A 27603-nucleotide genomic window follows, 5' to 3' on the forward strand; every position below is an offset into this window, starting at 1 on the left:
TATGATTTACCCCAACAGGTTACTTGTAAAATTGTGGGAACAGAAAATTAAGATGTGATTTCTAATGCATCCTCTGATGAGAAGTTGACACCTGTATACCTGTACAATATTAATGTCTACAAATTAATATAACATTCTAAATCATGGATTATGTATTGTAAATATTTCATTCTGATATCAATGTTTGATTAGTTTGCCCGCAGGGATATCTTCTTTTTCAAATATACAGTAAAAACACAGTTATAAAGAACCTCCAAAGACCAAAAAAATCACTTCGTTATTAGCACAGTACATTATACATATTTTGCATACATCAGAACCTTGACAAGGAATGAAAATTACTACATAATAACCACGTATTTGTTGTAAATATTTTCAATATATATACATCTTTTATTGTAGTTATGATATTAAAGATGTCCATGATGTTATAAATGGATATAAAGTTAAGATGTGGACACTGTGATGCTTACTTACTATTTACAGGGTGCTAGCTGAACTGTTTCCCGAGGCGAATTGTGTTAGAATAGCTGTGGATGACAACCGTCGACACTGGGACAAAATATGTGCTCTCATTAAAATACGACGAGGTGGCAGCTGTGAACAGATGAGCTATGACCAGATATTAGCTCTGGAGGCGGAGGATCACTCGCCACAAACCAACCAGTCCAACCATATCCAATAGGATTTGTACCACTTCATCAGTCATCAGTCCAATCAGTAGGTTATACAACGTACCGTAGATTGTACAGTCATCACAGAATACTCCTTCCACATGCATACAAAGAAATAAATCCATTATTCTGGGAGTTTGTATAGGACTTGAGATGAGAAATGCAAAAAAATATGTTTTGTTCTAACATTACACACATTAGATTGTCTATTGTTGGACTGTGGATGCTTATTTATTTTACTAAAATAGTACATGTTTTCTGGTTTTCTCACATGTTTAAGAAAGATTATCAACAACATATGTATTTATTTCCTGCCAAGATATATTTCTTGTGTCCTTCAGTGTTAAATTGATATGCACTTTTGTTTACAAAACAGAACAAAACCTGATGAATATTGTAGATACTTTTTATATTCAATGATTTATGTATATATACTCATCTATACAGAATCTGCAATGTAATTGCTCAAACATATTCACAAACATCATTTCTACATATTAAAGTAGTAACATATTATTGAAAAGTTCCTTGACATTCTTAATCAATTCTCCAGCAATTACATGGTGGTATTGTTTTCAGAATTAACCTCTGCATTTAAATTAGGGGTGTTTTACTGTTTATTTTTTATTCCATCGTCAACTTACTGAGTATGATACTGTTTAAAGTATGGTTACTTTTTTATTCTTCTCAACTTTGTATGGTATTTTAGTAATACTTTGTTCAACTCTTAAATCTTGCATATTAGGTTTAGATATATTGATTACATAGATATACATTTCATTGGAAAAAAAAACAAAAAAATTCAAAAGTCAATATACATGTAGATGATGATAGTCCAAATTTTCCATTGATTCAAAAACAGTTCATTGTTTCATTCAGGGAGTTTATTTTAATGTGATTATTGTTATTAATATTTTATTCATTTTTCATTTGTTTCATTCCACCTCTTCAAACAACTGATTCGAAGAACATCGATAGATGTGCTTGTCATATGCAACATGTCATCTTCACATTTCTAGTAAAAGGATCCATTTGTTTTCTTCATACTATTTACAATAGTGTGTAGCTCTTCACATCACGATTTACATAAACTAATGTAATACACATAGTTAATACAGACCAACATAAATCAGTTTACTGGATTATCAAAATGTTTCTCATGTTGTATTTCTTTACTTTATGAAGTCTGGATTGAATTTTTGCTTACATAATTTTTCAATTGTACATGCCATAAAATAACAAAAAAAGAAATGATTTTTCTTACAAAAACTGAAGCAGGAAGATATCTTACCATGAGGCATTGTGATTCATTAATTTGTTTTTTTCCTCGACAATTTGTATATTTCCTGAAGAAATGCTCACACTGTTTTAACAAACTTGTATTATAAGTTATTAATGCTATGAATGATTACCTCCATTCAACCTGATTATGTTTGAGTTTATCTGTGAATGCTTAGCTATATAAGCATTTTTCTCCAACTGACACAGTAACGCCATGATAAATATATGATATGAAAACCTAACCCACTCTGTATTTGTTCAGTGTCTGTATTTTCTTTACATCATACTTGTACTACATGTATATTTTGTTTATGACTTAAGCTATATTTAAAGTTGCTTTGTACCTATTAATTACAAATATATATACGTATCATAAAATTATATTAAAAGAAATCTTAATTGGAGAGAAATATAATAATAATAATTTATTATGTTTGTGATAGTAGCCTTTTTTGTCTTATTATAACTCTATTTATTATTTCTTATGTAGTTGCTTTGTATTTCTTCTTTTTTTTCATTTTTATACTAAGAGATATTTTCATTTTATTCACTTTTTCACATGTCATTTTTTTACTATGCAATCTGTGCAAACATTTTTCTTTTCATCCCTTACAATTATATTTTTGTATTTTAGTTTATGTTTTTGGAATTTCTGTAATGTAAAAAAAAAACAAACAAAAAACAGAATTTCTATTTGTAATCTTCTTCTAAGTTTCTTATGATCTTTAAGTTTTGGTCTGCGAGTATGCATGTATATTGTATACAGCATATATATAAATAGTATGTACACCATACGTGCAATAAGTATTAGAGTTACTCCCCTTTAAAACATTTAATAAGTGTAGTGGACTGCCATCATGCTGAAAGGTATAAAGTACATTGAATAAACTGTCCGCCACTAAAATCCTTATACATGGTCTAATTAAGATTAAAGTAATTTAATTTAAGTATAAGAAGGTACACATCGTTAGTGCTATACAGATTGTACTTGAAAGGTATGATATATATGTAAAGTAAAGTTTTGTGTGGAAGGCCTATAGCTATAGTGATATAACGCTAAGCACTGGTCAATGTAGAAAGTATTAAAACTATTATTGGTTGGTTTGTTTTTTTTAATTCTTTTGTGTCAAAATTTAGATACTGTTTAAAATGTATTTAAGTCTTGAATAAATGCCTATATATATACCACCTAATAAGAAGATACCCACTTAACAAAAGTTAGGCCAACTATTTCTCTGAATGTTTAAAAAAAATATCTTTATTAAATTCTAGAGCTTTTTAAACCTCATTTCAACAAAACCATACCAGATGGTTCTATGTGATGAAAACTTTTGTGATACTATAACTGTGTGATAGCTTGTAATATAAATATTTCTTTATGGGTTTGAATCCAGTGTGGTATGTGCTAGTCTATAGTTGAAGGATTTTATTTTAGAATTACTCCCTGATTGTAGTAGGTTCATCTAAACTGATAACATAAGAAATGTTGATGTTAAAGACTTGATGGTATATGATAAAACATCTTTGTTGTATGGTATAGATATAAAGTCTATTTGTTGGATTCATTACACCAGATATATATTTATAAAAAGCCCCATCATTATGTTGGTAAGGTCTACTTTTATTTCCTTTCTCTGTTACCTGCTCTTACATTGATTAAGGAAATTGCAGTTGTAGCTTTATAGGGGTCTGATAGTTTCATGATTTCATGTCTCTTCCATTTCTACATCATATTTTACTTTGAACTTCCATATAAGTGAAACTAGTTATGGTTTATTTGCTTTAAAATACTTCCGATATTTTACATGCTTCCTTCCTTGCATTCTTATCTGTTGGAGGTACTTCCCTTAGTTTCACTTCTATAGATTCAACAGTAGCATGCATGAATACTCGTTAAACTTAAAAGGTTCAAACAACTATGAAAAAAAACTATGAACTCTTATAAAATAAAATTTTGTAATAATGAAATGTGGATTTACGCATTAAAAACAACCTTTTAAACAGATGCAATTTACAGCAATTTAAATGTATTGTTTTAGAAACAATCAACAGAACACAATCAGGTTTGTTTGTTTATTTCCTAAATTCTTTTAAAGTTTAAGGTGCAAACTTGAGAGGTATAAGCATGATGCTATGTGGGTACACTTCTGTGTAAAATGAAAGTTATAATAGTATTTGAAGTGTTTTTGAACTGACTATGTTGGAGACTGTGTATGTTCAACTGTATATTAATTCCACTACAGTCTATTTCGCTCAAGATATAATTTAGATGTTTTAGATTTAGATATAATTGGTATTATGATCTTTAACATTTAGTGTTTAGTTTTTAGGCAAGATGTGTAATATCTATTAATAATAGTGTATTTTATACGATAAAGAACAATGTTATTTATATCTGTACATTTCACATTATTTTAAGATTTTCAAAGTCAGATTTAAATTCAACATTTAGGTACATATCGGCCAGTATACTCAAATGGAAAATGAAAATCATATCCTCATCCTTCAAACCTTTCAAGGGGAGATAATCAACAAACAACCATTTAGGAATAGCATGATATTCTGTAATTTTGAATGTTAATGGAAGTGTCAAAGTAAGTGATTGGTATGTTAGACAGGTGAGCAATCCAAGCATATTTTGGTATCATCATCATATTTGGACATTTTTATATCAAAGTCTACATGATGCCATCGAATTCATTCTCTTCCATTTCATTACCTGATACATTGTTCTTTTAATTGGTTATAAGATGTATAAATTGGATCATCAACTACTAAGATTATTTTAAAACCTTATTTAGTCATAATAAAATAGCTTTCATATTTATATAATCACAACTATCCATAATAAACATTAACCTTTTCCTTCCTGGGAGGACACTCATCAACTTGTTACATAATATTTGACATTGTTGTAAGATAACTGACAATTTCTAAGTTATATATTAATTAGCTTTTATTAATTTTTATCCTGCTGTGTTTCAGTTGTTACTTAAATAAAAGATATTATATTGACTTCATGAATGGATTTTTTTGTCACAGAAAGTATCAGGTAAAGATTAAAAAATACTGACTGACCTCAAGAAGGCAATCCTCTGACTGACCAGAGTTAGGGCTCAAAGAGACAGTTGGATGGTTGTTCCCTTGGGTATGACTCAATAAGGCGGCCTGTCAGTTGTTCCATTGACTGACCAGAGTTAGGGCTCGGAGAGACAGTTGGATGGTTGTTCCCTTGGGTATGACTCAATAAGATAGCCTGTCAGTTGTTCCATTGACTGACCATAGTTAGGGCTAGGAGAGACAGTTGGATGGTTGTTCCCTTGGGTATGACTCAATAAGACGGCCTGTCAGTTGTTCCATTGACTGACCAGAGTTAGGACTAGGAGAGACAGTTGGATGGTTGTTCCCTTGGGTATGACTCAATAAGATAGCCTGTTAGTTGTTCCATTGACTGACCAGAGTAAGGACTCGGAGAGACAGTTGGAAAGATGTTCCCTTGGGTATGACTCAATAAGACGGCCTGTCAGTTGTTCCATTGACTGACCAGAGTTAGGGCTCGGAAAGACAGTTGGATGGTTGTTCCCTTTGGCATGACTCAATAAGACGGCCTGTTAGTTGCTATATTGTCTGACCAGAGTTAGGGCTCAGAGAGACAGTTGGGTATTTGTTCCCTTGGGTATGACTCAATAAGACAGCCTGTCAGTTGTTCCTTAGACTGACCGAAGTTTGGGCTCGGAAAGACAGTTGGATGGTTGTTCCCTTGGGTATGACTCAATAAGACAGCCTGTCAGTTGTTCCTTAGACTGACCGGAGTTTGGGCTCGGAATGACAGTTGGATGGTTGTTCAATTGGGTATGACTCAATAAGACAGCCTGTCAGTTGTTCCATTGACTGACCAGAGTTAGGGCTCGGAGAGACAGTTGGGTGGTTGTTCCCTTGGGTATGACTCAATAAGATAGCCTGTCAGTTGTTCCTTAGACTGACCGGAGTTTGGGCTCGGAAGACAGTTGGGTGGTTGTTCCCTTGGGTATGACTCAATAAGACAGCCTGTCAGTTGTTCCATTGACTGACCAGAGTTAGGGCTCGGAGAGACAGTTGGGTGGTTGTTCCCTTGGGTATGACTCAATAAGACGGCCTGTCAGTTGTTCCATTGACTGACCAGAGTTAGGGCTCGGAGAGACAGTTGGGTGGTTGTTCCCTTGGGTATGACTCAATAAGACGGCCTGTCAGTTGTTCCATTGACTGACCAGAGTAAGGACTCCGAGAGACAGTTAAAAAGATGTTCCCTTGGGTATGACTCAATAAGACGGCCTGTCAGTTGTTCCATTGACTGACCGGAGTTTGGGCTCGGAAAGACAGTTGGATGGTTGTTCCCTTGGGTATGACTCAATAAGATAGCCTGTCAGTTGTTCCATTGACTGACTAGAGTTTGGGATCGGAAAGACAGTTGGATTTTTGTTCCCTTGGGTATGACTCAATAAGACGGCCTGTCAGTTGTTCTATTGACTGACCAGAGTTAGGGCTCGGAGAGACAGTTGGATATGGTTGTTCCCTTGGTTATGACTCAATAAGATAGCCTGTCAGTTGTTCTATTGACTGACCATAGTTAGGGCTAGGAAAGACAGTTGGATGGTTGTTCCCTTGGGTATGACTCAATAAGGCAGTCTGTCTCTTGTTCCTATGACTGACCACAGTTTGGCTAAAGTAGGCTACCATGGTGTTCCATGGAAAGCTGTTGGGCGATTTTGCTGACTACAGGAGGACTGAAGAATACAATCGGGTAAATTGATCTATGATTGACCAGAAGTTTGACTAAAAAATACTACCATGGGATTATTTCAAACGAATTATCATAGTTAAATATAGTTAGATATTTGAGAGGTTGTACCCTTCACTGACCATGACTAGTTCTAGGGGTCAAAAACGTGGCTGCAACATCCAGCAAGCCACTGCGTTGCTGACAAATCGGAGTTTTTTTCGTGACTGATTTTTTCACATGATATATTACCTTAAAGTGGACGTAATCTGTAGTGAGTTCATACCTCTTCTACATGATCAACTAAATTTTGTCAGTCTTAGACAGTAAGATTATACAATGGTAACTGTAAAACTACCAATTCCCGTGGACATTATTCATGAATTCTTCCAGCGATCTCTTCTAGGAAGTCATATAAAGGATGGCGTCCCCAAGACAAACAAACAAAAAGAAAAAGAAAGAAAGCATCTATTATAATTAAGAATATGTGGTTAAAATTAAATATTGGTGTGATAGAATGCTCGTGCCTGATGTGCATTTTCATTATTCATCTCTAATTAACCTTAATATGGAATTCTAATGTACATCGGTAAACTATACATTTCAATCATTTTTATAGAAAAATAAATATGTGTACATTAATGTGTGTGTACATTACTTTATTGACACCTTAATTTTACCATAGATTATCTATACAGTATGTTAATTAAAGATATATTTTTGACACACTATCAGCTGTTTCATAGCATACCAGTCAATAGTATACATGGGTTAACAATAAACCTAAAGGGTGGCTGCGATCCTGTTGAAACACTCTATTAGTCTTGGGACTAACTATATGGAATGGTTGTCACTGTCGCATGTTCCGTACAACAGTTCATCAAAGTGGTTTTGATACATGAACCACAGATATATGCATGTGCACAGATTTGACTACCGATGATGATGTCAAGAAAAGGTTATTTTAACCTGATGATTCAGAATCTACAAATGCAGGTTACAATTCGCCAAACAGTAAAATGTTCCAACTGTGGATTCTCCTATTCTATTTCGTATATACATGTACATGTATCTTCTTGCTTTCGAGTCTACATAGAGATCTTGTTCTATCAAAGATGTTGATATATGACCCGTCACTGCCCACTGGCCACTGGAGCTGCTTAACCAGAAATGGGGGACATCATATAACTAACGTAAAGGTTCCATCCCCGACCATTGTGCCAATGTAAGCATTTTCGGAGTTACTCCGGATCCGTTCATGAGCTAAGTCATAGCCATTATTGTCAAGTACTGGTATTACAGTGTATTTTTGTATCTTTTGAAATAGGGGTCTTCGCTGCTGAGAGTTTTGGCATTTTCCCACCGTTTAGTTGTTCGACATCACATATCATTCCTCCCCAATCAGTCAGTAACAGTCTGATTTGAGGTTGGGGAAAGTGTCATATTTTTGCTTAGCCTATCGCTGAGGTGATTTCTTCAGTTTCAACCGCATTGCATTACAGTTGATCATTAGATAACTGTATAGTGTTTATCAGATAAATCGATGTCAAAGACTTAGATGGTGAACTAGATCTATATCTAAATACCTGCCGTTGTAACAGATTCGATGTTTTAAAACAATATCCTGGCTATGATAGAGAGCTTATAGATTGTTACGGTTTTGAAACAGCGTTTGTCTATATTGATCTTGCAATCCATCAACGCTTGTGTGAAAATTTATCCAGTTTCCCATATTTTGCCAAATGAATGCTTGGTGGATATTCGGCTAGAATTACGACACATTATTCCTCGTGTCAGTATTCAGAGCTGTTTTGACGCCTGCATTTGGTCCAGTCACGAATCCGCAATCAGCAATGACTATGATCCCGGCCCGTGGTGGTTTAGGCTAGTGGTACAGTAAGGAAACGTGATCAACGCAATTTACAATATTTTGTGTGTGTGTGGGGGGGGGGGGGGGGGGGTGAGGGTGGGGTGTGTGTGTGTGTGTGTGTGTGTGTGTGTGTGTGTGAGGGTGAGTGTGTGTGTGTGTGGGTGTGTGTGAGGGTGAGTGTGTGTGTGTGTGTGTGTTTTTTTGTTTTTTTTTTCTCCTTTGATATTTGCTTCACTTGGCAACCACGAAAAATAGCGATTATCATATCAATGAACTTAAATACGCATTGTTATTTGATTTTTCATCACAGAGAATCTTACTTTTTTGCTTGGTGTCTTCGATGGCATGCTTCAATGATGCAGCACTATAAAAAGGTCACTATACAAGAAGACACGATATACCGCAGTCTCCCAAAACATACACCGCACACTATATACACGCTACACACCATTTACATGTGAGGCCGTCCTTACACGATCCTGGCTGTTAATGCTAGATTTATGCTAGGTTCACATTATGTTCCCGGCGACCACGGTAGCCCCGTTTGCCCAGAACGTGGTGCGCCGTGGAATTTTGGCTATTTTTGTCTCTGTATTCAATTTGAGCTACAATGTAGGTCTTGTGAAGTTTTGCCACGGTCTTTTACGGATTACGTGGTAGAACGTGGATATAGGGGAAAGTGCTGTTCTCAGAGGTTAAAGGTATACTACGGCTTAAGCACGGTCTATCAAGGGTACCACTACGTTCTCTCTAGGCCTGTTACGATCTGATGAGGTTTGCTACGTTTTACAAGTTTTGATCAAGCTCCATTGCGTTTTTCACAGTCCGCCAAAGCTTACTAGGGATGAAAGTCTGATGCCGGGCTTTTTTGGAGCAAATGAAACAATATTTATTGCCGAAAATGTAATTTTTTTAAAACACGTTTTGATTACAAAATTTTAATTATCATAGCCAAGTGTTTCTACGCAAATAATTTTTTTTCTGTAATGGTTCTCACTTAATCTGCCTTTTACAATAATAGTTTTGGTATAATTTGATGGTTTAAATGAGTTTGATAATGACTATTTCTACTTATTAATACAAATAACTCCATGAAGTAGCAAATATGTACCAGGCCAGGCAATGATATTCCATCATATATTGCTTGCAACGCAAGACCGTAATAAGACGCCACACGCCGTATCACGTCGGGCTTTCAACCGCTACAAGCCGTGATGTGCCTTGACAAAACGCATCGAAACGGCTATCTTCCACCTTGGCTTGCCGTCAAAACCTTGACAAACCTGGACAAAACGGCACAAAACGTGCAGCCAACCTGCATCAACCGTGATAAAACGTGGAAAAAACTTAACAGAACGTCACAAAATTTGAAATCACCGTGATATTCCGGAAAAAGTGCTTGGTGCCCATTCCACCACGGACCGTCTGGGAGTTTTTTGTTTCGGCCTCGTACGCACTGTTACGTTTTGTTACGTCAATCCCGCTTTATTACGTCCTGTGGGGTTCACCATCTTTACCGTGACTGCCTTGGCAATTTTTTTGACAGTTTAAAAATCTGGCACGGCATCCACGGTATTCACGACCGCTTACGTTTGTCTATCGCGTCCTTCTGCGCTGTCTCACGTTGTCTCGCGGTCACCATGTTTTGTCCACGGTGGTCTGAAACGGGGCTGCCGTGGCCGCCGGGAACATCATGTAAACCTAGCATTAAACTATGTTTCCGGCGGCCACGGCAGCCCCGTTTCAGGCCACTGTGGACAAAACGTTATGACCGCGACACAACGTGAAACAACGCAGGAGGACGCGTTAGACAAACGTGAGCGGTCGTGATTACCGTGGATGCCTAGCCCGAGATACTCTGACCCTGACACCAGACTTGGACATTATGACAGATAGATGTCTGGTTTAGCCTAAACCAGACATCTATCTGTCATATAATGTCTAAGTCTGGTGTCAGGGCCAGCGTATCTCGGGCTACGTGGATGCCGTGCCAGATTTTAAACTGTCAAAAAATTTGCCACGGCAGTCAAGGTACAGATGGTAAACGTAACATGACGTAATAAAACGGGATTGACGCAACAAAACGTAACAGTGCGTACGAAGCCCTAACAGAACTTACGGATGGTCCGTGGTGGAACGGGCAGCAAGCACGTTCCCCAGTAACTCACGGTGCTTTCAAGTTTTGTGACGTTCTGTTGCGTTTTTTCCACGTATTATCACCGTTGATGTAGACTGGCTGCACGTTTTGTCCCGTGTTGTCCAGATCTGTCGCGATTTTCACGGCAAGCCAAGGTGTATGGTCACCGTTTCGATGCGTTCTGTTAAAGCACATCCATCACGGCTTGTAGCGGTTGAAAGCCCGATGCGCCACGGCGTGTTGGGTCATATTACGGTCTTACGTTGCAAGCAATATATGATGGAGTATCATTGCTTGGTCTGTTACATATTTGATACTTCATGTAAAATTTGTATTAATGGATAATAGAAATAGTCCTTATCAAACACATTTTAACCATCAATTAATACCAAAGCTATCATAAAAAAGGCCTATTAAGTGAGAACCATAACATAAAAAATGATTTGCGTTAAAACACTTTGCCATATTAAACTGCTGTTTCCTATTATTTAGCTGCTATATACTTGTAATACATTAAATATATAAAAATGATATATTTATACCAAATCTAGTTCAGATTTTTCTTTTCTTATAGTACACTCTGTAATTAAATGAGTTTTAAAGAAATTTTCGGAAATAGATATTGTTTTATATCTGAGTATTTTATTTCAACTTTAATACTCTGCTCCAAAGAGCCCGTCATCTTAAGATTTTTTATTGAGAACAAACGTGTTTTAAACATCAGTGCCTTTGTGTATACTTATACATTCTTGGTTCTTGTTATATATATATTCATCAGTCCATCCACCAAATACTATAAGACTCTTTCACATGTGGATAAAGGATAGGGATATTCTACCCGCGGGTCACAAAATGAAGTAAAACCCGAGGCTTGCCGAGGGTTTTGCAACATTTTGTGATCCCGAGGGTAGAATATCCCTATCCTTCATATCCACCTATGAAAGAGTTTTTTTTTCTTTCATACCTCGACGTTTTATTGCAATTTACAACTAAAATATCCCACAATTTTGAAATAAATTCGAAGAAATCCATGACTGGAAGTCAATTTTCCATACATGAAAAATTACGTGATATTTTCAACACAAATTCTGTTGTCTGCATCTTGTATAGTGAAACCAGTCATATCTGTGAAAAAAGTGTTAAAATTTTACCGAGGAAATTTTTTTGACGCCGTGACGTCACAAGGCTTTATTGCATGGGTAGCCATGCAATACAGCCTCAGGCGATATGGGTGTATTGCCTGGACCAGCCAGTATTACATGTACACCCGCAGGTATGAAAGAAAAAAATGTATGACAACATCCATTTTCATGAGTTGGCCCCTGTGATAAGTGGTATATTCTTAAAATTATGTCACTTACAAATGTGATTGAAAGTGATAAGCAAATGTTTATTTCCATTATTATTATTTCCTCAATCCATTGCCACTTCTGTACATTCCTTTGCGACACGTTTTGTACAACATATTGCCAAAATTGCTGTACATTCCTTTGCGTTGCGTTACCTTTTTGTACAACATATTACCAAGCTTTGCTCTCATATTATTGTATTCAGAGCCCAGCCGACTGTTTTTGTATTACACTTGGCTCCCACGGTACCTAACTCATCTGAGAGAAATGAAAATGTTACATGGGTGGATCAATACACAGATTCTGAGGGTCTTGCTGATTTTAGACTGTTCCCTATAACATAAAAAAAGAATATTGTTTAAAGCTGTACCTACAACGGAAGATAAGCAAATAATTAGATTGATCACAAATAAGACAAATGATTCTTTCATAAACATGGTACTGTAATAATGTATCATGGTAGGGCGTGATAATTAATGTACATGTAGCAAGGCATAATATTAATTTTGTAATTAAGTGTTTATCGTCTTACAGCATAACACCACAATACATACAATGTATATAGTGTGACAGAATCATATATCCGGTACAGCTATATATGGAATTAAACTCTCTATATATTCACATGTCAGTAAATAGTATAATGAATTACTTCAATGAAATAAACACCTGTTTAAACCCTATACAGTATACAACACACCAAGTGTAAACCCAGATATATAATCAGTGATGTAGTACGTTTTGTATCGTGGCGGTAGTCGGTGCTTCCAGTGCCCGCTAGGGCTGGGTTATCGCAGCTTGTATTTTGTCAACCTTGAACTGATAATAGAACATCAGCCACGTACATGCTGATGAGTGGGGCCATAACTACATGTACATGTAGCAGGAAATAAGGGTTTGAATCTAACTATACCTGACAACACCGTGTTTTCCTGCCTACACGCGGTGTACATGTGTGTACTTGTGATATTTAGTGCACTATGTGCATGCAGTAGCTGCAGTTTGTGATAGAGATCTTGTACTTGTTTCACAGTCACGTAGATAAGGAATCCTGTGTGTGCCGCTAAAACTTCGTCAGAAAAGTTCTTAAGATTAACAGGATTCCATTGTGGATAAAGCAGTTTTAACAGTGGATTTGAAAGTGGGTTTTATATTTCTTGATATACGTATACATTGTACACGTGTGCTGGACTAACGCCGATGTCAATGTTCCCGGGTACGCAAAGCCAATGTCCGAGGGCGACCCCAGGTCATTCAATGAGTTGACTATACGTCCACTACATGTAGGTTAGTGACATTAATTTAACCGTATCTGTTCTCCAGTGTCCGGTAGAGGTGATAAACCTATAGAGGGTATACGGCCTAGCGTGACCTGTCATTCCATTGATTGGAGAGTAATCAGATGTAACGACTAGATATTCCTTCCGTGGGATACACATGTCACAATTAACACTGACTTTATCGATCGACAGTCCCTAACCGACTCTCCTGTTTTTCCTGAATTGTTTTGGCCTAGTATTGGGAAAGTCACGTGGTTCCAAGTTAACCTTGGTCTATGTGTTTATCGATATTCCCTCAAGAGTATAACGTCATTTTTCTGTAAATTGTGCTAGATTATCAAGTCTATGGATCACGGGATTTCATTTTCACCATTTTAGTGTAAATTGCAGTTGGAGCCAGTACATTAGAACAATAGCACGTGCATGTAAATAACGTCACTATGACATCCTTTACAGGACTAGGGTGCATGTCCGGGTCCTCCCTGGACGGACTTGACTTATGTCATGTCGAGTTTACGGGTGACATAGAAACTGATATTTGGGGGTACCACATTTTGGAGGCAACCACAATTAAATACAGCCCGGAACTTACCGAACGTCTCCGAAACGCTGCCAAACTTTCCGGAGAGGAACTCATCAAACTACATATGGAATATGGACATTATGTCGGGCGTACCATTAAAGAGTTTTTGGAAAACAAACAAGTGGATTTCGTAGCATCCCATGGTCATACGGTATTCCATCAACCCCATCTCGGGTACACCTTCCAGCTTGGAGATGGGGAGACAACCGCCTCTTACCTCAACAGTCCTTTCGTTTGTAACTTTCGCAACAAGGACGTTGCACTTGGAGGCCAGGGTGCGCCATTAGTCCCTAATGGAGAGAAATTTCTGTTCAGTGCTAACGATATATGTATAAACCTCGGTGGTATCGCCAATATAGGCCTGAGGGGTCAAGGAGGGTACGATATTTGTCCATGTAACTCGGTTCTTAACAGACTGGCCAAAGAAATGGACCCGTCCCTAGACCAGGATACTGATGGTACCATTGCCGCCAAAGGTTCCGTCATTCCGGAGGTACTGGACCGTTTGGAGGCCCTACCGTTCTACAGTAAAGAACCGCCAAAATCACTAGGAGCGGAGTGGATAGAGAAACACGTAGACCCCATTCTAAACGTACGTATGGTAATCTTGTTGTAAATGTAAACACCTGTAAAGCAAATAGCATGAAAGCTTTTGATGATTAGTTGTTGATATTTCTATAATTTTATCGACCAGGCCATGTAAAGACGTGGTAAGGTTTGTTTGGTGGGTGAAAACCAGAGCACAATTTTATATGTACTTGGAAAAAAATTAACCGACCCACGATCAGCACCTTACAACTGCCACTTACAGCGATACCGCTTATTATTTAGCAAAACTTCAAACGGTAAATAGTTTGGATCCCTTTGTTCTCCCACACATCTCGGCGACGACCAGTTTGCAAAGCGTTTCGGATTGGCCGATTAGTCAGGGAACAGTATCGGCGTGAGAGTGATGTAATACGTGGGTTTCGAACTCACGGAGAATGTTAAGGGTACTAGGTGTGGATTCCGGTTTGTAGCGGGTTTTTTTCAATAACGACTGTGTTTTAAAGTAGTTACATCCGTAATATGGTTTACACATCATATAAGACCTTTTGTTGAAGGCTCTTGTCATGTGTTTCTGTGGTATAAAACAAGAATGTCTAGACGCCATCCCTTTGTCCGTATGTTATATTTTTGATCAGTTATAATAGCCTTAAGTATAAGATCTTTATAGTTTTGCATGTTAAACTGTACCTTTGTTATCTATTGCAGAATTAGGAACATGTTTCGTAGTTTGCTAAATGAACTCCTGGTATTCATTTATCTTCTGCTTTCACACTCAAACATTCACGATAAACAGATATGATCGAGTAAATTCTACATATGAAGTTTGTTTGTCTGCGTGTTAGCCAAAGCCTTTTAGGGACGTGTCAGATAAAGATGGAGGAAAATCGGAGTACCCGGAGAAAAGCTACCATCATACGTTCAGTAACTTTTGGACTCGCTGCCAAGAGGGCTAGTGGTATACATTCCATGTGTCGGGACACTTTATAAAGCTTGTTCCCTACTCCCTATCTCTGCAGAGACCGCGTGTAATGAAAGTATCGAACTACAGCTCCCCACCTCTTGACCGTGATTTAGAATAGAAATTAACATAGAAAAGTATCTAGGTATCGACCGTTTCTCCCTGGTACGTTTTAAACGTGTAACAGTGCGGTTATAGGGTTAAATGTGGTACATAGTTTTGGGGTCAGCTTTATGTTTAGATGTCATTTCATTGTGTACAAAGCTGAAAATATTTGACATGACATGCTGTTTTGTGTGGCTGTGAATTTTGTTTACACAAATCAACATCCGGCAATGATAGTAAATCTCTTTGTATTGGTGTTATAATAGATCCTCGTAAGCCGGAAGTAAGACATCAGTATTTTATTTAAACGTCTAATCACCTTTCTGGAATATAGCTTTTATGGAGCCCTATAAGAATCTTTGACATTAAAAGCGGTCATGGGCATCATAATATATAATATGGGTCAAAAGTAATATCAATGAGTTACAAATGTACGCGGGATCTTTATAAAATGTATATATAAATTATACACAAACGTATTTCTGTAGGATACGTAGTCCGCTAAACCTGCCTATATTATTAGGCTTTTTAATTTATTTTTTTTGCCTAATATATAATAGGCAAAAAAAAAAAAAAAAAAGCCTAATAATATAGGCAGGTTTAGCGGACTATAGGATACGGTCACTTCAAAATACATACATTGTAAATAAGGGAGAAGGAAGTAACCCAAACCACGTGTACAGGCAAACTAGATTGTCGAATTGTCAAGTCTGTCCCATAATCAGGACACGCATGATAAAACAAACACGGTCACATGATAGAAAAAGAATGTACAATATATTTATAATCTATTGTACTTTTTTCGTTAGAATAAATCGAGTGAATTGACCCATGGTCTGTGGTATGACTCTAGCAATTGGCTGTATAGTCGGTGTTACACACACAGGCCTTTCATTTTAAGAAAAATATTATATAAAATATCTTGGTGGGAAAAAAACCTGACCAATCACGTGCCAGCAGAAACTTCAATTGAAGATTACAGAGCAACGTCTAACTTCAAAGCCAAACAATCAATCACATTGTACCGTTGTTCGATTCTTTTGACGTACATCGAAATATCAAATGCACGGTCTCATGTTCTGTCGCAGACAAAGTCATAAGTTTTTCTATGACTTGGTCTTGGTGTGGATATCATGGCAGTAATAGTAACCCTTGGATTATCGAGGGTGGTACCACACATCTACATGTATAACCTGCAGTGGGGCCGCGGTGGCCGACACGTATTACCATTAGACCTATAATTTTAGGTTGCAAGTTCAGAACCCGCGCGTTGCCAGAACGTAACCAATAGTCGGTGGTTTTCCGCATGGTACCGCGTCTTACATAAAAGAGTTTCTGTTGTAGTGGAAAAGCTATCTCACTTCAGACTAAAGTTTCATAGTTAGATTGGGAAGGTGATATATTTTCCGCCCCAGCAGTAGCTACAATGTAGCTTTCATCCACCTTTAAACCTGTTATGTCCTTAATACATGTAGATTATCGAATCTGGCTGTTAAAAGGACGTAAACATATAAACCTAAATGTGTAAACCTGCCCGCACTTAATAGCGAAATCTGCTTTGTTAAGGTTTGCTGTAGGAAACTACTTTTTAATTGAATTTCCCTGTACATTTGCACTTCCATGCATGTACGTGTAAATTGTTGGTCATTTTGTTGGCACACGTTGGAATTTAGATCGAATCCCATGTGGAATTGTTACCAGGTACTGGTCTCAAGATAGTCGTTTGCTTCGGGTACTTTGGTTTCCCTTGCACATTTGACGGATAGCCAGCTGTCAATCAAACCGCACGTGATTTTGCATTTCGTATTGTGTATGTATGCTACGTTGTTAGCTCCGACATTGAACAGAAACACGTGCGTTTTCGAACACAATGCGTGGCTATTTTACACTTGGCGATCGGTTAATGACATTGGATGTAAATCCATTTGACTTAAATTACAAAGATGATCGTCTAGATATACTTTCTCAAATGTCGTAATAACGACTTTTTTTCACGTCATAACGACTTTTTTTCTCGTAATAACAACTTTTTTTTCTCGTAAATACGATTTTTTTCTCGTAATTACGACTTTATTTTCTCGTTAAACGACTTTTAAAACCATTAATAACTTTTTTTTTCGTAATAACGACTTTTTTCTCGTAATTACGAGTTTTTTTTCTCGTAATGACGATTTTTACACTTTAAAACTCGTAATGACGACTTTTTTTTCGTAGAAACGACTTTTTTCTCGTAAGTATGACTTTTTTTCTCGTAATATCGACTTTTTTTCTCGTAATAACGACTTTTAAAACTCGTCATAACGACTTTGTTTCTCGTAATAACAACTTTTTTTCTCGTAATTACGACTTTATTTTCTCGTTAAACGACTTTTAAAACTCTTAATAACTTTTTTCTCGTAATAAGGACTTTTTTCGTAAAAACGACTTTTTTCTCGTAATAAGTTTTTTTCTCAAAATATCGACTTTTAAAACTCGTAATAACAATTTTTAAAACTCGTCATAACGACTTTTTTTTCCTCGTAATAACAACTTTTTTTCTCGTAATTACGACTTTTTTTCTCGTAATAACGACTTTTTTTCTCGTAATTACGACTTTTTTTCTCGTAATAACGACTTTTTTTCTCGTAGTGTCGACTTTTAAAACTCGTAATAACGACTTTTTTTCTCGTAATAATGACTTTTTTCTCATGACGTTTTTCTCGTAATATCGACTTTTTTCTCATGACTTTTTTCTCGTAATAACGAGAAATTAAAAAATAAATCCCAGAAATAAATATGACCCCTTTCGTACCTTTCTAATATAATTATGTAACAGGAATGATACTTAAAAAACATTTGTAAATTTTAAGAACAACTTAAAAGCTGCTACTTCGCAAATATATAAATTGTATGTATAAAATTTAATTACATACAGTAGATATGAAAGAACTGATTAGATATATGCACGACAACATACTTATATCTTCGTCATAGATATTAACGTTATTATACTGCATTTGTATCCGTGTCAACATAAGGATCAATGAGCTATATATTTAGGAGTAACACTCTAAAGTTCTTCATTTACAAGATCTGAATGTTTTAAATAGTGTCGGTAACAGTTCAGGTACCAACATGCATATAATAGTAGAATAATGAAGCACAATGTTTTGTGAATTTTTTTAACGTATTGTTAGGTTTTCTTACATTAGGTCGTCATTCTGGAAAATAAAAAGTTCTATGAAATGGAGGAACTTGAGTTTTAATTTGCGTGTATAATGTCGCGGACCATTGCACAAACAAGCTAACCGAACCAATTTCTCTGAAAGTCCAATACAAAAAAAATGTATATATAAATATGTAGCTTGCAATTGTGCATTCTCTTTTCGATCGAGTTCAGCAACACTGGAGAGACTTTTAAGTATAACTCGACATATCCTAATCAATACTAAAACTCAGTTCATTATTGTTTTCCAGCAACGTCTACATCCTATTCAAGACCTGATGAGAACGTTTGCAGAGCACGTCGTGAGAAGACTGAAGGACGCATGCGTAATCAACGCCTCCCAACTTCCGGCCGACGTGGTGCCAATCCTTGTCACTGGAGGGGGAGCCTTCAACAAATTCCTGATGGATCTATTTAGAAAGGCGCTCAGTGGGACTAAACTGGAAATAGAGAAAGTTGACGACGAGACTATTTGTTTCAAAGAAGCGTTGATATTTGCATTTCTTGGCCTACGTTGCATTCTCGGGGAAGAAAATGTTCTCAGCTGTATAACCGGAAGTAAGTGCGACTCGGTTTCCGGAAGTATTCACAGACCGCTCTCATCAGATGGTGTACCGGCAAAGTTCAAGCAATGCTATTTTTGAGTTTAAAAGGCTTCCCGCTCACAATTTGAGTGTATAGGATAACAGTAAATTACATGTACACTTTTATTACTTTAATTTTCAAAATGCTTTAATGAATCAGTGGATCCCGGAGCAATCGATGTTTCGGTTTTGTCTCGCGTAGACGATGTGCTCAATATATGAATCATTCTAAATCTTAATGGATATTTGTTAATCAAGGAAGGAAAAACTTGTACGAGATGATCTAATGTTATATTTAAGAAAATCGTTGATTTAATTAAATATGTATATGTGTATGACCAGTCATGCATGACTACGTTACTGAGTTCCAATCATGCGCAATTGCTAAGCCAAGAACGACAACCCCGTTGGGGTTTGTCGTCCTGGCTAAAACATCACGAGTAGTCTCCCTTGTTATATTTATATAAAATAATAATAACGATTACCGCTAAAACCATTTATGTTTAAGACACATAAATTAGTATATATACAAATATGTAGCTTGCAATTGTGCATTCTCTTTTCGATCGAGTTCAGCAACACTGGAGAGACTTTTAAGTATAACTCGACATATCCTAATCAATACTTAAACTCAGTTCATTATTGTTTTCCAGCAACGTCTACATCCTATTCAAGACCTGATGAGAACGTTTACAGAGCACGTCGTGAGAAGACTGAAGGACGCATGCGTAATCAACGCCTCCCAACTTCCGGCCGACGTGGTGCCAATCCTTGTCACTGGAGGGGGAGCCTTCAACAAATTCCTGATGGATCTATTTAGAAAGGCGCTCAGTGGGACTAAACTGGAAATAGAGAAAGTTGACGACGAGACTATCTGTTTCAAAGAAGCGTTGATATTTGCATTTCTTGGCCTACGTTGCATTCTCGGTGAAGAAAATGTTCTCAGCTGTATAACCGGAAGTAAGTGCGACTCGGTTTCCGGAAGTATTCACAGACCGCTCTCATCAGATGGTGTACCGGCAAAGTTCAAGCAATGCTATTTTGAGTTTAAAAGGCTTCCCGCTAAAAATTTGTGTGTATAGGATAACAGTAAATTACATGTACACTTTTATTACTTTAATTTTCAAAATGCTTTAATGAATCAGTGGATCCCGGAGCAATCGGTGTTTCGGTTTTGTCTCGCGTAGACGATGTGCTCAATATATGAATCATTCTAAATCTTAATGGATATTTGTTAATCAAGGAAGGAAAAACTTGTACGAAATGATCTTATGTTATATTTTGGAAATCGTTGATTTAATTAAATATGTATATGTGTATGACCAGTCATGCATGACTACGTTACTGAGTTCCAATCATTTACGATTCTCTACACCCCTGGACTATCTCATAGTAAAACTGAAGTAAGCCTAGAGAAAAAAATCTAAACCAATCACAGGCATGTAAAGATTTCCTTTGAAGACTGACGCCAAAATTTCAAAGCCACATACATGTATATAGTCAACCAAAGTGTACCTTTATACTGCTCTGTTGATGTACATGTGTAGATCGAGACCATACATATGTATATACATGCATGTGATTGGAACCACTGGAGTATCGAGACGTTTAAGAGGTCTAAATTAAAAAAAACGATAAAAATCATACTACCGTTGGAAAGATCGATAATTTTCCTTTCAAATTCATCCTATACATCTATACAAAGTGCCGTCATTAAGACGATTTAAGTCCCATTATGACAAACATCTTGAAGCCATCTAATTAAAAATGCATACTGGTTTCGTGGCTGATATAATATGCACGAGCGAAGCTTCGGCTCTCTTCTCGGGACGTTGTACATACATCTGTGGACTTTTCATAGCCGGCCAATGAGATTGCAGCCATATATAGTACCATGTAGAGTATGATTTTTATCGTTTTTTAATCTAGACCTCTTAAAGTCTAAAATTGGTCTTGGGGCACTCTGGTGGGTCCATGATTACATGTATATAATCTGTAACTAATTATCAGATCCCAGTGGCGGCGATGACAAACGATGATGATGTTGATGCTGTGAATGGATAGTGGTGATGATGAAACTACAGTGTACTAATATGACGACATAAACTCTCTGACGACCACGATGGCGTGATTATGCGTAGCGTAATTAGTGTCATTATACAATGTAATATACTCAGTACATCTCTGGTACAGTGAACCCAATTATCAAAGACATGCTGCATAGAAACTAGTCTATTAACATGAAATTAGTCGTCATTTATTACATGTTTGATGTGTAAAGGCCTCCCTAACCATATTGATGATTTTTTTTCTATTTTGTGTCCGCGTGATGGTGGATCAGGATTGTGATAAACAAACACAAATATTTTCTAAGGTAATTGGCAACAAAAGACAATTGAAGCAAAGAACTAAGGCTGCATGAACATGTTGGCAGTCTTCATTGATTACAGTACATGTATTAGGACAAATTGTGTAAACATGTTTCTCTGTTACCTGGTATTTTATAATCAATCTATGTTCTGTTATCATATGGACACGTATTGTGGCACGTATCATCTTCCCGGTAAAGACCGTCCATGAATACATGGAATTGTCGCCATATTGAAATCGTCAAATACAACTGATCCGTCTGTTGATGGAGATGTACAGTAATACTTTTCCTGACTCGACATAAGAATGGCGGCCCAGGCTCCAGTGCCGGGATGTACCAAACATCCAGGTCTGGGGTTTGTCTATGTCTGTAAGACGTGTAACAATGATCTTATCTGTATGGACTGTGTTGTGGGTCGCCATAATAAACACGACCTTGGCAAGTTGACCGAATTTGTATCGGAACAGAAACTGCAAATACAACAATACGAGGACAAACTTTCAAAAAGTGACATTCCAAAGGTAGGGAGTGACATCAAAGAAAACGAGGACAACTTCAAAGAAAGCAGCAAAGAGTTTAGGAAAATGATCGACGATATCAAAAGTCAGGGACAAGAGATGAAAAAGGAAATCGACCTTGTCACTGACAGGTTACGCTACTCTGAGGAGATTTTGAGAAGATGAATGAAGACATCAAAGAGAAGAATAAAAAAGTACTGACAAAATATCTGACAGAAGGCCACAACTGGATAGGTGTCAGCGAGTACGGACTTCCGGTACAAACAAAGATACCATAGCTGTAGCTAAAGAAATCGAGAGTACTAGAACAACTACACCGTCACCCGTAACTACCTTAAAGTCCGCAGTTTTCAAACCCGGAACCATTTCGAGTGCCGCCCTTGACAGGATGTTGGGTACGGTATTAGTTGACAGAGAGCACGTGCTGTTCCACCATGTACGTGTACAGTCATATCAAGTTATTTTCATTTATTTCAATGTGTGCCGTACATGTACAGACGACGAGGTTTTGGTTATCGTACTTGGATAAAGAACAAATTACAGAGTAGATCAGAAGGGAAACGTCAAGGAGAAGATCGAGTGTAAGGTCAAAGTCCAACCATTGGCCGTGTCACCGACTACAGGAAGGGTGTGGTTCTGTGTGAAGGCAGACAAGAATATCCGAGAGTAACGTCTGATGGTAATATAGTGACACGTTTTAGTGTAGGATCGATCCCGAGGTCTTTATGTATCACACAGGAAGACATGGTAGTTGTGGGGATGGAAGATGGCATATCCCGATACACCACAGACGGACGGAGGGTGACTGATGGAGCTGGTCGTGTCTGCAGACAGGTGGCAGACGTACCCATCGTATGGCGTACAGCACCACTACAGGAGATGTCGCTGTTTCGGATTCTGAAAATGTGTCGTTTGTTGAGTACATGGCGGGTAAGGAATCAGGAAAACAACCCCGGGTCATTGTGATGGACAAACATATGAAACTGAAGTTGCAATGTCGGTTCATTGGTGGTATGGAATCACAAGCAGGTGATAGTCAACAGTCCAGGTTCTATCCTTATGATGTTTGTTTGACGGAGCTGGTGATGTCCTTGTAGCGGAGGAGTTGACAAAGTCGGTGATGCTTATTGACGGTAACCATGGAACACAATTGTGTTCCGACATCTACTGGTCTGAAGATGTCTCTCTAGCCGATGGGCTGTTGAATATCGCCAGTTTGTTCTTTCTTATTGGCTCTGCAATTGAGTTAAGGCGATGTTTAGTATAGGCCTGGAATTGTTGTTTGCCTTCATTCATTCTCTATATTCTGAACTGTTTGTACTATCGCCGAGTCATCTATGTCCCGTATGTAAAATCATAAAAGATTATGACTCTCTTTTAAGAATGGATTCCCCATTTTCCCAAAACATCAACCATGTTGCAGGTATGATAACAAACAAGTTTTGCGATGACTTGTTTTGTCAAAGGTGTGGATTTTCTTGTCCATGTCGTTTGTGGGAGTTCTCAAAGGATGTATCGATGAATCTGACTAATTCTGGTCACGCATCCATACAAGTCCTCAAATCTTAAGTCTAATAACACCTCCTTCGTTCTTTATTATAGCATTGTTTTGCTCCTGAGCCAGGTCAATTGTTATAGATGTTTTGTTTTGTGCACTGCAAAGTGTCCCTTGTCAAACTCTGATGCTATTTGAGAATGCCTTTTCGCAGTGAAACCATATCTCTAATATGGACAGGAAACCATCTCGCATAGTTTGCGTCAGCCTTTCTCGACAGAAATAAACAATTTGTACAGACTGGCCGCTGTCAAATGATGAGCGTGTTACGCCCTAGTTTCATAGAATGACTTTAGAAAATATTCTGCTATTCAAGCTGAGAACACATTGGCTTGCACTAAAAGCTTATACTGCCATAGAAACAATTCCGAATGGTTCCTTACAAAAATGTTCGATAACTGACTGTGGTATGGTATTTGAAAGTTTTGGCGAAAATTCAATATGCGTTTATTTTTACTATAACGACACAACCGAGAGTGCGTCAAATATTAAACAACCTGCTGTGGAATGGTACTGGCACCATGAGGAAAACAATAAGCTAGGATAATAATAATAAATAGATAAAATCTGTTTCAAATGCATGTATGGCACTCATTTTTCGACTAATTTCACCTTTTCGGTGGCCATTTATTTGATCTCTGGGGGTTTTGTAATTTAATCATGCATGATCTCTATCACAGCACATGCGTCATTTCCAACATTTTGATACCTTAGTGTATCATCAGACTAATGTTTGACAATCCTATGAGATTTGTTTTGTTATTTTAGTGAAAAAGCTGTATGGCAGTCATCATGAGCTAAAATTAAACATGGGTTTAGTTGGCTCCTTATTGCCGTTGAAAGGTCAATGCAAAACGCCATGTGGAATCGTCATATAAAGGTCATGGCCGGTATACGCAGATTAAAAAGAAAATATATTTTTAAGATACGGCATTTGGTCGTTTATGAAATTATCTACACATGTATATATCGATATATCAAAGGTTAGTCCTGAATTATTCAAAAGCCGTTTACACAGGCAATACATGTAGTTCTACACGTGAATTTCACGTGAACTGGTACAAAACAGTGAAAACATGAAAATTTCACATGGATTTCAAATGAATTACACGTGAATTTTTTTTACATAAATTTCACGTGAAAGGGCCTTTACGTGAAATATAATGCAAAGAAATATTGCCTGTGTACTTTTCCCGCTGTATTGATGAACATAACCGGACATATTCTGTGTTATACAATGTACTGACACCAGTTGTCAAACTGTGAACAACATTAGTGTGACCTTGGATATATCTTTTAATTCAACATTTGACCCTATCTGTGTATAAGAGTGCTGAATGTTCCCAATTGCTGACATCTCCTGCCAACAACCCGTTAGATTTTGAGGAAAAAAGAATATAAAATACCATGATGTCTTAAACTAAATAAAATCTCTATGACAAAAAGAAGCGAACTGATTATTCCATTACTGGTACTACTCTGTCAATGGGACGTCCGATAGATTAACGTTGAGGTCTGCATCATAAACAATAATCTAAGATACAAAATTACAATCGGCTACGTTGAGACACATTTAACGATGCGCTACCAAAATGAACACTTTTAAAATAAGTGATACAGAATTTTCAGTTAACAACCTAAACTAACAATAAATGTCATGAACAAGAAAATCAAGATGCTGAATAGTTCTTATTTAAGCACGAAAATAATAAGATTGTGAACCAGTCAGGGAAACACCATATATATTAAAATAATATAAACAATTGCTGTGTGGAATATTTTGACAGATACATGTATATGACTTCAATAAATGAAAACATGTTTGAACTTTCTTTAAATGAATTCACACATTTTTGTCATGTCTATTCATTTTATTAATCAAACCATATTTAGGAAGGGTTTATTTTGGATACTGGAAACCTGCTAAAACACAGGGCTGGACAGTGCATACTTCAAAAGCTCTCTATTTTGTTAACGTATATCTGAAATGGCCGGCGATGTGGGCATTGGAAAACTTTTGGATTTCAATGTACACATGTACTTTTCAGATTAAGCCAATATCAAAATATGTGCAAAGAAACATTTTGTGAAATTCAAAAGGTCGAGATTATTAGTTATATAGTCAGTTACTGACCCCCTATAAAGGCATAGAGGGTCAGTAAGATTTATAGGGGGCGAGGGCGTAGCCCGAGCCTCCTATACTTCTTACTGACCCTCTATGCCTTTATAGGGGGTTAGTAACTGACTATATAACGAATTTATCGCATCGAGGACCATTTATTTGTTTTATTAATTCTTTGTTGCCTATTTGTTTGGTCAAGAATCTGAAATCAAACTTAAATCATACTGGCACGAATGATAACAAACAATCGCCACTTTTAAAATAATTGGCCCAGGCTAAATATTTATCTACAGTATGTATTTCTTTCAATAATTTTCAAATATACTGGATAAGGAACCTGCAGAATAATAATGAATTCATAAATCAACAATAATTTCGACATTCCTGTGTGCACAGTAGGCCTACCTCAATACGACACCAGACCGTCTGTATATATTGAAAGCATCACAAACAATACTCCAACAATGTTAGAGGTATAGCACGACGAGACACTTTTGGAACATTACGTCGTGTCTAACCTCTAACTTCCGATAGGCCATTTACCCGATGCTGAGGGTAACATTTTCAAAGTTTGGATTGTGACAATTTAAAACGTTTAAATCATATATAAATCGTCATCAATGTCAAATACCTACCTCTTTTTCAAAAATCAACAAGTATTTTGACAAAATCAGCAGTAAAATCCATCTAAAACAAATATTTACATCTCCAAACGTAAACTTTCATGACCCAGACAAAACTTCATGATGAAAGCGATCCGGCCGGTAAATAGAAAAAACGAATTGCAAAGTCCCCAAAACGCTTGATCTGCCTTTACTTTTACTTGCATGCTGCCCGCTTGAATTCACGTTCCGTTTTTTGTAGTAACCAGCCGCCATATTTAAAACTAGGTCAAAATGTTACGGAAGGGATTCATCATATCTAATCTGCTAAAACACTTTTTTATGAGGCCTCAAGTTATGGTTTTTCTAGATAAATGGGATAATTAATACATAAACTGTAAGTACACGTCAATGTTATCACTGTTAGAGCAAGAAATAATGATATTATTGCTCTTTTCATTCCGCCTTCATCTGACGTCGGAAGCTGCAACAAAGAATTTAAATAGGCCTTCGGAAATGAGAGTCGACAGTCAGCAAAGTAACGTCCGATAAAAAAAACGGCTGACCAGTCGACTCTCATGTTATGGGAGTACACAAACAAGAGTGACACAAACATCCATCTAACATTTTAAACACAATCTCCTTGATCATCTGTGCATTCTCGCTGAGATAACCACTTAAAAGTTATGCGCATAAATTGATTGTAGATCTAGAGTGAAGATTGATCTGTAGGTACGAACACCTCCATTTGTTTATAATCACAGTCTAGAAAACGCTTGAATTGTTACGTTTGACTGTCGCCGCGTCATCAACTTTCAAACTGGCGTAGGGGAAGCAACTCGTATTTAAAAAATGCATTTCATGTGATTTGAAATATTAAAACGATTAGGGTTATTTTTACACAAAAATTAACAAGTAATATATAGTTTAACGGTAATGAAGTGGTATATTTAGTTGAAGATAATGTGTTTAAATTTTGAAGCGAGGGCGAGAGCCGCCATATTGCACCATAATAAAATTTACTGACCCCCTATAAAGTGATAGGGGGTCACCACGTGACGGCTCTCCGCCAATCATTTGAGGACATTTCTGTCCGAGGTGCGA

At 37.0% G+C, this 27603-nt stretch overlaps 2 protein-coding genes and 1 pseudogene across 8 annotated transcripts in view; all 3 read left to right on the forward strand.

The window, feature by feature from the left end:
• The window catches only part of LOC138327951 (cGMP-dependent 3',5'-cyclic phosphodiesterase-like), a 115369-nt gene extending 110398 nt beyond the window's left edge, over positions 1-4971 (forward strand). For all 6 annotated transcript variants that reach the window (XM_069274458.1, XM_069274457.1, XM_069274454.1 and 3 more), the window contains one exon: positions 487-4971. In XM_069274458.1, coding sequence (XP_069130559.1) covers positions 487-685 — 199 coding nt within the window. In that variant the 3' untranslated portion in view covers positions 686-4971. The remainder of the gene's footprint in view (positions 1-486) is intronic.
• A 7593-nt stretch (positions 4972-12564) lies between these two features.
• LOC138327953 (anhydro-N-acetylmuramic acid kinase-like) lies at positions 12565-20675 on the forward strand. 2 transcript variants are annotated; one of them, XM_069274459.1, is made up of 2 exons: positions 12565-14522; positions 19985-20675. In XM_069274459.1, exons 1-2 carry the CDS (start codon positions 13788-13790, stop codon positions 20411-20413), a joined length of 1164 nt encoding a protein of 387 aa, XP_069130560.1. In that variant the 5' UTR covers positions 12565-13787; the 3' UTR covers positions 20414-20675. The 2 variants fall into 2 exon arrangements, with proteins under 2 accessions (XP_069130560.1, XP_069130561.1); XM_069274460.1 differs by lacking the exon at positions 19985-20675 and adding an exon at positions 18999-19678 and having other exon boundaries at positions 12593-14522.
• Positions 20676-20816: 141 nt separating this feature from the next.
• Positions 20817-25363, forward strand: LOC138327952 (uncharacterized; annotated as a pseudogene).
• The last annotated feature ends 2240 nt before the right edge of the window (positions 25364-27603 follow it).

Source organism: Argopecten irradians, chromosome 7, assembly GCF_041381155.1.
Source record: "Argopecten irradians isolate NY chromosome 7, Ai_NY, whole genome shotgun sequence".
Classification (NCBI taxonomy): domain Eukaryota; kingdom Metazoa; phylum Mollusca; class Bivalvia; order Pectinida; family Pectinidae; genus Argopecten; species Argopecten irradians.

What these genes read in the sequence shown, in the direction of transcription:
- LOC138327953 (XM_069274459.1), top strand. Translation starts at nt 13,788, where the DNA reads ATGACATCCTTTACAGGACTAGGGTGCATGTCCGGGTCCTCCCTGGAC. An exon ending in ACGTAGACCCCATTCTAAAC is followed by an intron (nt 14,523 to 19,984) that starts GTACGTATGGTA and finishes ATTGTTTTCCAG; the next exon opens with CAACGTCTACATCCTATTCA.